Source organism: Thalassophryne amazonica, chromosome 1 (assembly GCF_902500255.1).
Source record: "Thalassophryne amazonica chromosome 1, fThaAma1.1, whole genome shotgun sequence".
NCBI lineage: Eukaryota > Metazoa > Chordata > Actinopteri > Batrachoidiformes > Batrachoididae > Thalassophryne > Thalassophryne amazonica.
Genome location: NC_047103.1, coordinates 174,699,578 through 174,713,686, shown reverse-complemented (window position 1 = coordinate 174,713,686; position 14,109 = coordinate 174,699,578). Strand labels below are relative to the sequence as shown.

At 40.3% G+C, this 14,109-nt stretch overlaps 1 protein-coding gene across 1 annotated transcript in view; it reads left to right on the top strand.

The window, feature by feature from the left end:
- The first annotated feature begins 2,765 nt into the window (after positions 1-2,765).
- Positions 2,766-14,109, top strand: part of rgn (regucalcin) — a 101,485-nt gene continuing 90,141 nt past the window's right edge. Inside the window, exon 1 of the mRNA XM_034179857.1 lies at positions 2,766-2,890. Coding sequence (XP_034035748.1) covers positions 2,864-2,890 — 27 coding nt within the window. The 5' untranslated portion in view covers positions 2,766-2,863. The remainder of the gene's footprint in view (positions 2,891-14,109) is intronic.

Below are 14,109 nucleotides of genomic sequence, written 5' to 3'. Positions count from 1 at the left end.
ATGTGGACATTCCACTGTTTAAGGACATTTTTTAATGAAAGACGTGCGCGCAAATTCGGCGAGTCGTCACGGAAATGACTCGGCGAATCTGTGTGCGCCGCGACAGGAAAAACACCTCCGTGTTGAAAACCATTTGTAAATTCAGGCGGCTTTTGATGGTTTTCAACAAGTGACTAACTGAGAAATTGTTTAACAGCTTGGGCATGTTCCAACTTGTCCGTTAAGGTTTCCAACGGAGGTGTTTTTCCTGTCACGACCCCCCGCGGTCAGGTCTGGCCTGACATGCGACTCTGCCCGCACGTTCTTTCATTACAAAATGTCCGTTAACAATGGAATGTATGAATAAACTCCTCATGCCGACTTCTTCTGAAAGTTCTCTGTTCTCTGACGACTTACTGGGTCAACAGAGCCTGAAATGTGGAAGTTTTCAACTTGAAACGGCGAGACGCTGCCGCCTCGAAGCGCAGATCGCCGTCAGGCGCCGTGGGCCGTCCTTAAAGCGACACTATCAGACCAAAATCTCTCATCAGCTGTTAAAATTTTTACAGAAAACGAGCTGAATGTATCGAATGGTGTCCACTCAGTTGTGCCTTACAGTTTTGAAAAAATTTTTATCAAACAAAGCAACAGTCTCTGAGCCATTCCTAAACAATGAAAAAAATCGACGAGCGGGTGGACGACTCCTCACTCAAAGACTGCCCACAGGCGAATGACGTAACCGACAGGCGTGAAAAAACTCTCGCATGCCCACGAGGGTTCAAGCATGTCTGATGTAATCACACGTGATTCAAATCCATATGGTTTTTGAAAAAAATAATAAGGTCGGATACTTTTCTAATAGACCTCGTATGTATGTATGTGTGTATGTATATATATATATATATATATATATATATATATACACGAGCTCTGTCAATAAAGTATAGGTCCTTTTTATTTTTTTCAAAAACTATATGGATTTCATTCGCGTGTCCGCGCCTTGGGACGCAGCCGGCGCGGTGCGGCGGCACAGGAAAACACCTCCGTGTTGATAACCATTTGTAAAATCCAGGCGGCTTTTGATGGCTTTCAGTGGAGTGAGTATCTGAGAAATTGTTTAACAGCTGGACATGTTCCAACTTGTCCTTAAGGCTTCCAACAGAGGTGTTTTTCTTGTGGCGGAGCGTCACAGCGGCTGCGAGCCGACGCTGCAATCCGTCCGCACGTCTTTCATTAAAAAAATCTCCTTTAACAGTGGAATATCCGGATAAAATGCTGAAACCGACTTCTTCTGAAACACGATGTCCTGGATCAATAGAGTCTGAAATGTGGAGGTTTTCAGCTTGAAACATGCTGACGACAGCGCCTGAGAGCGCTGCACGACATCTCGCACCGTGGGAAGTCCTTAAAGCGACAGTATCACCTCAAAATCTCTCATCAGCCGTTAAAATTTTCACCGAAAACCAGCTTAATTTTTCGAACCGTGTCCACTTCGATGTGTCTCACAGGTTTAGAAAAAATTTTGATCAAACAAAGCGCCAGTCTCTCAGCAACTTCTCAGACAAAGGAATTCCGACGAGGGGCTGGATGACTCCTCCCACAAGGAGTGCTCACAGGCGAATGACGTCACCGACAGACGTGGAAAAACTCACGCATGCGCACGAGGGTTCAAGCATGTCTGACGTAAAAACATATGAATGAAATCCATATAGTTTTTGAAAAAAATAAAAAGGACCTATACTTTATTGACAGAGCTCGTATATAGCCATATAATAAACAAATTATTAAGCTCACTTGCTTGGTCTGTACGGGGTATCAGACTGCCGTGTTTTTCGCATGGACCTGGCTTCACTCTGTCTGTACTGACATGTCGGTCTGATATTCCCCGTACAGACCACACAGTCGGTTAATAATCTTTTATTAAGTCCCTTCGGCTGCTCCCTTGTTTTCACTCTGGGTTACCACAGCAGATCGAAGGTGGATCTAAATGCTGATTTGGCACAAGTTTTACACCGGATGCCCTTCCTGACCCAACTCCACATTACATGGAGAAATGTGGCAGGGGTGGGCTTTGAACCTTCTGCATTGAAACCAAGTGCATGAACCACTTGCCACCACCCCTTATATAATTTATTATATGCAGGATTAAATGTGAGCTCGACGGAACCATGTGGTCATTTGTACTATATACAGAAGACAGCTGACTTGGGGAAAATCTGTTTGCACTTTTGCAACATTTTTTAAGCACTGACATTGAAAAATTTCTTGGCTTTTATGAAAGTCTTGATTGAAGGTTTAATCTGTTTTCAGTTGTGTTCAGTTTTTTAAAATGAATTTTTGTCATCAATAAGCGTTTCTGAAGCTGCTTAACCAGAACAATATTCCATGTAAAGAAATGAGGACGAACTGAAGAAGTAGTTTTATATTTGCACTTTGACAGTGTTCACATTAGATATATATTTTTTCTAGGCTGTGTGAAACTCGGCACAGTTCTGCTGTTTTGTCCGGAGTGTGAACATGTTAATTCAAGGTTTGGGGTCACACTCGCACAGAAAATGCCCAGATGTGAATCTGCTGTCTGGGATGTCAGAGGACAGACAGACAGATGAATTCTGTCAGGTCCGCAGCAACCTACAGGCTTTTATTTTGAAATACGGGCTCTTATTGTGGAAGTCTATTAGTCCGATCACATTGCTGTTTTCACGGTTTGAATCCTCATGAAAAAAAAAATACATAGTAAGTATGTCAATAAACCAAAGTGAGGCTCTGGATACACGAAGACACAGAGGCCACGCCCCTTTATTATATGGATAAAACGCTGAGCAGCAAAGAGTTAAATTTTGAGCGGGTGCGTTAGGATAGGGTCAGCCGGAGGTGGGCGGAGATGTGTGCTTTTGCAGGACTGCAGCAGGTAGGACGTTTCTGACATGTGTTCTGTTAAAATATACTACTCGGACATGGAACTGAAGCCTTCTTAAAGCGAAGATTCAGTTTCTTTTCTGTTGTCATTTGTTTTATGACTTAAAATTTAAAGTTTTGTGGGATTAAGTTCAAATTAGTGACACGAATCTTTATTGTGTCTGTGCTAATTTCAGGCCAAAGTCTCAGAAAAAGGTCTGTAGACTGAATCCAGCTGCGCCAAAAACTATTACTTCATTACAGTACTTTCAGCAAGTTAACAGTTTTCAGTATTACTGCAGAGTACTCTGCACTCACGTGACGAGCAGAGTAATGATGCGTTCATGACAGCAGTAAAACTCAGGAAATCCAAGTTGTAAATGTTGTAGTTCCAAAAAGTGTTGACTTGATTAAACTTTGTGTCGTCGTGAGATAAACAGAAATTACTTCTTACAGCAGGAAATGTTTGACATTAATGTAGTATCATACAGTAAAATACAACAATAACCTAAGTTAATTATGAGGTTTTGCGAGCTGTTGTACCCCAGTGAGCTAGTACCCGTAAAGTACTCTGAAAGTGTCACTAAGACACAGAAAGTACCAAACCGACGAGCCCAGTATGATCAATCCAACATAATCCTCACAAAACAGTCAAAAGCTCTTTATCCTACTAACAGCCACCTCTTTCTGGCTTGTGCACAAAAGTATTGGGTACCCAAATGCCTTTGGTCAGTAAAATAATGTTATAAATCCCACATGTGATATATTTCTCTCTTTTTTTGCAGAGTATACAGAAGTTTCACATTTATTCATTCATGAACAAAATTTCCATGAACAAAGGGAAGATAAATCTTACAAACATTGTTCCTTATAACATAAATTCATAAAATAAATAAATACATATGCTTCCACAGTTCAAACCCCAGCAGTCTCCTCGTCAGTCAGCAAACACCAAATTGAATTGAATTGAATTTATTTATTTTGGCTCAAAAACTTGACAGTAACATAAACTGATACACAAGACAATTCCACAGTGACATGTCAAATCAAATCAATTTTATTTATATAGCGCCAAATCACAACAGTTGCCCCAAGGCGCTTTATATTGTAAGGCAAGGCCATACAATAATTATGTAAAACCCCAACGGTCAAAACGACCCCCTGTGAGCAAGCACTTGGCTACAGTGGGAAGGAAAAACTCCCTTTTAACAGGAAGAAACCTCCAGCAGAACCAGGCTCAGGGAGGGGCAGTCTTCTGCTGGGACTGGTTGGGGCTGAGGGAGAGAACCAGGAAAAAGACATGCTGTGGAGGGGAGCAGAGATCGATCACTAATGATTAAATGCAGAGTGGTGCATACAGAGCAAAAAGAGAAAGAAACAGTGCATCATGGGAACCCCCCAGCAGTCTACGTCTATAGCAGCATAACTAAGGGATGGTTCAGGGTCACCTGATCCAGCCCTAACTATAAGCTTTAGCAAAAAGGAAAGTTTTAAGCCTAATCTTAAAAGTAGAGAGGGTGTCTGTCTCCCTGATCTGAATTGGGAGCTGGTTCCACAGGAGAGGAGCCTGAAAGCTGAAGGCTCTGCCTCCCATTCTACTCTTACAAACCCTAGGAACTACAAGTAAGCCTGCAGTCTGAGAGCGAAGCGCTCTATTGGGGTGATATGGTACTATGAGGTCCCTAAGATAAGATGGGACCTGATTATTCAGAACCTTATAAGTAAGAAGAAGAATTTTAAATTCTGTTCTGGAATTAACAGGAAGCCAATGAAGAGAGGCCAATATGGGTGAGATATGCTCTCTCCTTCTAGTCCCTGTCAGTACTCTAGCTGCTGCATTTTGAATTAACTGAAGGCTTTTCAGGGAACTTTTAGGACAACCTGATAACAATGAATTACAATAGTCCAGCCTAGAGGAAATAAATGCATGAATTAGATTTTCAGCATCACTCTGAGACAAGACCTTTCTAATTTTAGAGATATTGCATAAATGCAAAAAAGCAGTCATACATATTTGTTTAATATGCGCATTGAATGACATATCCTGATAAAAAAATGACTCCAAGATTTCTCACAGTATTACTAGAGGTCAGGGTAATGCCATCCAGAGTAAGGATCTGCTTAGACACCATGTTTCTAACAAGTACAATAACTTCAGTTTTATCTGAGTTTAAAAGCAGGAAATTAGAGGTCATCCATGTCTTTATGTCTGTAAGACAATCCTGCAGTTTAACTAATTGGTGTGTGTCCTCTGGCTTCATGGATAGATAAAGCTGGGTATCATCTGCGTAACAATGAAAATTTAAGCAATGCTGTCTAATAATACTGCCTAAGGGAAGCATGTATAAAGTGAATAAAATTGGTCCTAGCACAGAACCTTGTGGAACTCCATAATTAACCTTAGTCTGTGAAGAAGATTCCTCATTTACATGAATAAATTGTAATCTATTAGACAAATATGATTCAAACCACCGCAGCGCAGTGCCTTTAATACCTATGGCATGCTCTAATCTCTGTAATAAAATTTTATGGTCAACAGTATCAAAAGCTGCACTGAGGTCTAACAGGACAAGCACAGAGATGAGTCCACTGTCTGAGGCCATAAGAAGATCATTTGTAACCCTCACTAATGCTGTTTCTGTACTATGATGAATTCTAAACCCTGACTGAAACTCTTCAAATAGACCATTCCTCTGCAGATGATAAGTTAGCTGTTTTACAACTACCCTTTCAAGAATTTTTGAGAGAAAAGGAAGGTTGGAGATTGGCCTATAATTAGCTAAGATAGCTGGGTCAAGTGATGGCTTTTTAAGTAATGGTTTAATTACTGACACCTTAAAAGTCTGTGGTACATAAAGGAATAAAGGAATACTATAAAGGAATACTCGGCTCAATAGAGCTCTGACTCTTTGTCAGCCTGGCTACAGTGCTGAAAAGAAACCTGGGGTTGTTCTTATTTTCTTCAATTAGTGATGAGTAGTAAGATGTCCTAGCTTTACGGAGGGCTTTTTTATAGAGCAACAGACTCTTTTTCCAGGCTAAATGAAGATCTTCTAAATTAGTGAGACGCCATTTCCTCTCCAACTTACGGGTTATCTGCTTTAAGCTGCGAGTTTGTGGGTTATACCACGGAGTCAGGCACTTCTGATTTAAAGCTCTCTTTTTAGAGGAGCTACAGCATCCAAAGTTGTGCTCAGTGAGGATGTAAAGCTATTGACGAGATAATCTATCTCACTCACAGAGTTTAGGTAGCTACTCTGCACTGTGTTGGTATATGGCATTGAGGAACATAACAAAGAAGGAATCATATCCTTAAACCTAGTTACAGTGCTTTCAGAAAGACTTCTACTGTAATGAAACTTACTCCCCACTGCTGGGTAGTCCATTAAAGTAAATGTAAATGTTATTAAGAAATGATCAGACAAAAAGGGGTTTTCATGGAATACTGTTAAGTCTTCAATTTCTATGACATATGTCAGAACAAGATCTAAAGTATGATTAAAGTGGTGGGTGGACTCATTTACATGTTGAGCAAAGCCAATTGAGTCTAATAATAGATTAAATGCAGTGTTGAGGCTGTCATTCTCAGCATCTATGTGGATGTTAAAATCGCCCACTATAATTATCTTATCTGAGCTAAGCACTAAGTCAGACAAAAGGTCTGAAAATTCACAGAGAAACTCACAGTAACGACCAGGTGGACGATAGATAATAACAAATAAAACTGGTTTTTGGGACTTCCAATTTGGATGGACAAGACTAAGAGTCAAGCTTTCAAATGAATTAAAGCTCTGTCTGGGTTTTTGATTAATTAATAAGCTGGAGTGGAAGATTGCTGCTAATCCTCCGCCTCGGCCCATGCTACGAGCGTTCTGACAGTTAGTGTGACTCGGGGGTGTTGAATCATTTAAACTAACATATTCATCCTGCTGTAACCAGGTTTCTGTTAGGCAGAATAAATCAATATGTTGATCAATTATTATATCATTTACTAACAGGGACTTAGAAGAGAGAGACCTAATGTTTAATAGACCACATTTAAATGTTTTAGTCTGTGGTGCAGTTTAGAGGATGACATTTTTCGGGAATTCCCGTGGGTCACGTGATTCCTGTGGGATTCCTGCAGGATGGGAGTCAAAATTTTATCAATTCCGTGATTGGGATGGGACGGGAATAAAAATGAACGGGAGCGGGCAGGAGCGGGAATGCCAAAAATAGATGATTTTCATCTATTTAATGCCGCGTGCACACCAGGTGCGATCAGACGCTACAAATTTGCGGGGGTCGCGTGGCGACGGACGCACCTCCTTCGCCCGGTGTGTCGCTCTGCTTTTGCTGCGAAAATTCGCCCTGGTGTGTCATCAAATAGGAGGAGCTTTAATTCCGCTCGCCGGCTACGGTTGTCAGTCAAGTTAACATGACGGACCTTGATAACACGGAGTGAGTTGTTGTGGAAAGCTCATTATCAGTATCATTACTTGCTTCAGGAGCTGTGTCTAGATGACGGCCGCTTTCAGCGGTCCTTCCGCCTCTGCAGGACCCAGTTTGAGGACCAACTGTTCCGTTCACTTGCGCACATGTAAACAATAAATAAAAAAATAAGAACCTCTGCTGCCTGCTGTGGTACTGCAGCTCGCTCTTCCCCCCAAAACTCAGTCATAATTGTGTTTATAAACCAGTCACCATTTGTTTTATTATACATCTGTGTAGTTAATTAATAAAATATTGTCCACAGACGATTCGCTCGCGCGCGCACGTAAAGAAAAAAAAAAAAACTCCGCTCCCCCTGCTGTGATGCTGCTGCTCGCTCCAAAAACTCTGTCATAATTGTGAAATAAAGGACAAAAGAGACATAAGTCCTGCTGACAGGCTGCTACCAGATACACGACATGTTCACATCTTCAGTCAAACTCCAGACATCTCCACGTCACCAGTCCCTGATTGATCATCACGGCGCGAGACATACGGGAGTGGGACTGATTTTGAGTGGGAGCAGGATGGGACAGGAGTGAAAATCCACTCCCATGTCATGCTCTAGTGCAGTTGAAGGTGCTATATTATTTTTTCTTTTTGAATTTTTATGCTTAAATAGATTTTTGCTGGTTATTGGTGGTCTGGGAGCAGGCACCGTCTCTACGGGGATGGGGTAATGAGGGGATGGCAGGGGGAGAGAAGCTGCAGAGAGGTGTGTAAGACTACAACTCTGCTTCCTGGTTCCAACCCTGGATAGTCACGGTTTGGAGGATTTAAGAAAATTGGCCAGATTTCTAGAAATGAGAGCTGCTCCATCTAAAGTGGGATGGATGCCGTCTCTCCTAACAAGACCAGGTTTTCCCCAGAAGCTTTGCCAATTATCTATGAAGCCCACCTCATTTTTTGGACACCACTCAGACAGCTAGCAATTCAAGGAGAACATGCGGCTAAACATGTCACTCCCGGTCCGATTGGGGAGGGGCCCAGAGAAAACTACAGAGTCCGACATTGTTTTTGCAAAGTTACACACCGATTCAATGTTAATGTACAATGTTAAGCTACGAATAAGCTACACTTATTACAAGTACCATTACTGCTAAAGGAGGCCGAGGAATAACTAAACATTTCACACCCAGAGCAGAAAAGTGCAGGAGAGACAGGAGAAGCCGGCATGCTAAATCGGCTAAGAGCTAGTAGCTGCGCTAAGCTAGCGGATTCCTAAAAACACACAAAGTGAATAATGTGTAAATAATTTAGAGGTGATTCAGCAGGAGTGCTTTAGTTAAGGCACGTGAAGATTACACTGGGAAACAAATCGTTATCTAGTTAACTAGATCAGTCTAACTGCGCAGATTAAACAGCTAACAGATACAGCAAAACACCGCTGTGCTCCGGAACAGGAAGTGATACAATACCGCAGTGAGAACCAACCACCAGTAGAGTGCAGTCTGACAACACGCCAGCACACGTGTGACCCAAAAGGGGGTGAGCAGAAACAAAGCTTAGAAACGCCCACCCCTTATATACATACATACATATGTACACATTACCAACCCCCAGAGCAAGCAGACAGGCGACAGTGGTAAAGAAAAACTCCCTCTGATGTATTGAGGAAGAAACCTCAAGCAGACCAGACTCTAAGGGGTGACCCTCTGCATGGGCCATGATACAAACACATTTAACAACACAAACTCAAATCCCAGTATCATAAACATATCAAGTGAATACCGTGTCTTCGTCTACATACATATTTACATACATATATACACACACCAGCATACACCTATGCATACATAATTATACACACACACACACACACACATATATATATATATATATATATATATATATATATATATATATATATATATATATATATATATATATATATATATATATATATATACACGCCCATACATGAATGAATGTTACTGAACAAGTTCACAATTACAACTGACAACACAAAACTCATTGTACTTCATTAGATATATATCTTGAAAACATATTTTTTTATATTGATTTTTAAACTGATTGATATTTGGACATTGCTTGAGTTCCTCTGTCAGGTTATTCCATAATCTAGGGCCACACATGGAGACACAGAAACCTTTCCTCGTCGTCTGAGCGCCAGCAATTTTAAAATGATACAAGCCCCGTAAATGATTTTTTCCTTCTCTCTCAGTAAAATATTCTTGAATTCTAAATGGCACTTGTTTATTTTTTACTTTGTGCATTAATTGAACAGTCTTGAATGAAATCATATCATTAAGTTTTAATATTTGAGATTTAATGAACAGTGGGTTGGTGTGGTCTCGATAACCTGCATTATGAATTGTCCTTAATGCTCCTTTTTGAAGAATGAATAATGATTGTAACGTAGTTTTATAATTGTTGCCCCAAACGTCAGCACAGTAAGTCAGGTAGGGAGCAACCAATGAACAATACAGAGTATGTAGTGCTCTGCAATCAGGAACATGCTTTACTTTATTTAATACTGCAATACTTTTTGATACCTTTGTTTGAATATGCTGAATATGAGCTTTCCAATTAATTTTTTCATCAATAATGACACCTAAAAACTTATTCTCTTTGACACGCTATATGTTTACCCCATGTATATTTAACTGAATTTGTATGTCTTTTTTATAATTTCCAAATAACATCAATTTAGTTTTAGACAAATTTAACATGTACACACACACAAGGCCCCCTGCAGACGCCATTAAAACATAAATATTGTAAACGTTAGTTTTAATTATTTATGATTGATTGATTGTTTGATCTGGGGCCTTTATTGAACATGTACAAATAAGCTGTCTTGCGGTTTTGAGAGCACATGCCTTGGAGTCAAAGACTGCAGGTACCAAACAGCGGTTTGCTGCAGGCTTAAACAATACGGCTGGAGTTTTCATGTCTGCGTTCTTTTTCACTTCTGTCATAATGCCACTTGTCTCTCGAAGAAGTTGACACCGAGCACACGGGGCTGCGTAACTAGTTAGCATGCTGGAGTCTTGTTTGTTATTGGAATGAACCAGACAGGTTGCTCCCCCAACTAAGAACAGTGAGAATAAAGACAGACAGGCAAGACTTAGACTCGTTTTTATTGTCATTCAGTAAAAAGCATCACAGATGCTGTCACAGAATAATGTATCAATGCAAACACAGAATAAAGCACAGAACAGGGGCACAATAAGAGAAAGCTCTGTGACCCACAGACTTCTTATTCACCTTAGGGACACAAAGTAGTCCTGCACCCTGAGAATGTAAAGCCCGGGCCGGTACGTAGGGTTTAGTTAGGTCAGCTAGGTAGGGAGGTGCCAGTCGGTGAACAATTTTATAGACTAGTAGCAGAACCTTAAAATATGATCTCACTGGGACAGGAAGCCAGTGAAGAGACGCCAAAATGGGTGTAATGTGGTCAAACTTTCTGCTTCATGTCAAAAGTCTGGCTGCAGCATTTTGAACCAGTTGGAGACCCCTAATGCTGGACTGTGGTAAACCAGAAAATGGAACATTGCAGTAGTCCAAACTAGAAGAGATAAACGCGTGAATCAGGGTCTCAGCATCAGCCATAGACAGGATGGGATGAATCTTCACTATATTTCCCAGGTGGAAGAAAGCAGTTTGTGAGTGTGATGTATGACACATGAGCCTAGGCTACGCGTTAACTGGTCAAATTGATGCCGATGTTTCAGTCTTATCAGAATTTAAAAGTAGGAAGTTTCTAGACATCCAGCTTCTCACTGATGCAAGACAATCTTCTAAGGATTTTATGTGGATGAGATTACCAGCAGTTATCAGCATGTATAACTAAGTATCATCAGCATGGCAGTGAAAGGTAACCCCTTGCAATTGAACGTTGAGAAACGTTCTTAAACTGTTGGACTATTTTTTCATGCAGTTGTTCACAAAGTGGTGATCCTCACCCCATCTTTGCTTGTGAATGGCTGAGCCTTTTGGGGATGCTTCTTTTCTATCCAGTCATGACACTAACAATTAGTGTCCTCAGTTCCCAAACACTTATTGAGTGTTGTTAGAAGGAAAGGTGATGAAACACTGTGGTAAACATACCACTGTCCCAGCTTTTTGGAAACGTGTTGCAGGTATCCATTTCAAAATGAGCAAATATTTGCACCTCAGTAATGTCGCCCACCTCAATATCAGGGTGTAGTGGCTGGATTAAGGCATGCTGGGATATGTTTAACCTGATGTCTTCTATTTTCTTCTCAAAGTAATCCAGGAAATCTTGTGCTGTAAAAGGAGAGTGAACTACAGGTGGTTGTCCTTAAATAAGTGTTGCCACCGTGTCGAACAAGAACTTTGAGTTATGCTTGTTTTTGTTGATCACGTCAGAGTAATAGGTCCACTTTGTAGCCAATAATGCATGATTATAGTCTAAGACAGCATCACGCCACACAAGGTGGAATACTTCTGATTTTGAACAACGCCATTTTTGTTCTAGACCTCTAGCCTTATGCTTGAGGTCACGCAGGTAATCATTGAACCAAGGTGACTGCGATTTTGGGGAGCGCGGTTTCGAAAAAGGTGGCGCAATCATGAGTGTAGTTTTGAGCACTGAGTTTAAACTATCCACAAGTCTGTCTACTGACTGGGTATTTGCCAAATGTGAAGCTAAGACATCAGGCAGTCTAGCTTTGAGTTCAGTCTTAGTTGAGGAGTTGATGCATCGCTGTAGTGATAAATAAGGTTGTTGTTCCACTAAACATGGCAGCAAAACTGTAAACTTAATAAGTGAGCGATCAGAGACCACAGATGTAAGAGGCATGATGTCAATATATGTGACAGCAATACCCCGTGCGAGAACCAGATCCAGGGTATTTCCACTAATGTGTGTCAGCAGGTCTGTAATCAACGTTTCTGCAGCACGGCTTTGCTTTGAACCTTGAACCAATTGAAGCAGTGCTTCAATCTGTTGCTTCGTTGAGTCATTTTTTTATTTTGCTTTATCTTAATTTTTCCCTGCTAAAATGCTAAAGTGCATATGTCTGTGAGTAATATTTACCTTTTTTATGTTAATCTGACCTGTTATGGTCTTCTGAAACAGTTGCTAGATGTATTTTATAACTTAAAAACGGGACAGATGCTAACACATTAGCATGTCTATGGCGTTTTCAATGTTAAAGTTAGCATTAAGCTGTTCACATCTCAGCATGTTTGTGTGCATTTGTTTTCTGTATAATAATGGCTCAGCATTTGTTGTCATAAAAGAGTCAAATTGTAATTTTTTTAAATTTATTTTTATTAGCAAAACCAATAATAATAGTAATAATAATAACTCATAATAACTAATACTGCTACAATACAATTTTAGAGTAAGTAAGTCCCTTCGGCTGCTCCCTTGTTTGCACTCGGGGTCGCCACAGCAAATCCAAGGTGGATTTGCATGTTGAATTGGCACAAGTTTTACGCCGGATGCCCTTCCTGACGCAACTCCACATTACATGGAGAAATGTGACAGGGGTGGGATTTGAACCCGGAGCCTTCTGAACTGAAACCAATTGCATTAACCACTTGGCCACCACCCCTGCTACAATACAATTTTAGAGAAAGAGACAAAAAGAACATGATGAAACAAAACACAACAGAAAAGATAAAACCATCTAACAATGAAAATAAATACATACAGAAATAAATGTTTCCTGTGAACACCTAGTGACTCTTCCACCTCCACTTCATCTCTGTCTTATTTAAGTTTAATGACAGTTTGTTTCGGTCAAACCATATTTTCAATTTGTTAATTTCTTCAGTTATTTCCTCCAGAACTATCTGACAAACTAGAAAACTGCTGCATCCTAGTAAGAGCAGAATACTACTGGAATGAATCTGAATAAGGAAAGTTGGGTTTTTTCTCACTAAATGGATGCTGCACTCACTGCAGTTTATTGTCTGGAATAGTCCCAGATTGCATTTCAGAGCTTCTAGAATTCAAACATTTTCCTGCAGGTGGTGTTGGGGGGTAATTTTAGGTTTCATCTTTTTTTGTTTTTCACCACTTTCATCCCTGAATATGTGAAATTGTGAGTCACTTTTGTGCAGATTAAAGTTACTAACTGGGACTCCTGTCTTGTTGGGAGAAAGAAACGAGAATCGTTCTCCGTTCTGTTCACACAGCTCCAAACGCTGCGCGGCTCTCTGACGAGTCAAGTTAGAACGATAGAGTCCAGTCGGAATTAATAACTTCAAAGTGAAACACAGTTTAAATCAAATGACACTTTTTTCCAAGTGTTGTAATACAAACAAACTGCAATCTATCAAAATGTTTTTTTCCTCCCAAAATGAGACGTCCTGCACTGACGTGCAGCAGCCGGCTGAGTTCAGCTCAGAGGTACGGAGAGACATTCATGCCAAAATGTCTGAAAGGAAATGCTTTTGACAAAAACTACAGGTTTTATTTATTTTTATTTATGTCCAGTGATCAAGGATCCAGTGACCAATTTAAAATGTTGTTGACATAGAAAACCTGTAAAGCCGACTTTTAGTACACTCAATATTTATTTCATTCATTTAAAAGAAAAGCAGAAGTGAGTACATTACAAGACATTGAATGAAAAGGAGCAGAGAGAAGAACAAGTGTTATATTTTATACAGAAAATTCACAAGGGGTATCAATAACAGAATCGATAAGGAATCAGATCGATAAGCCAAAATCGATAATTGCATCGATATCGATAAAATCTTAATAATACCCATCCCTAGTTCTAATCCATCTGACATACTGTGGATTATAGTTCTGTCATC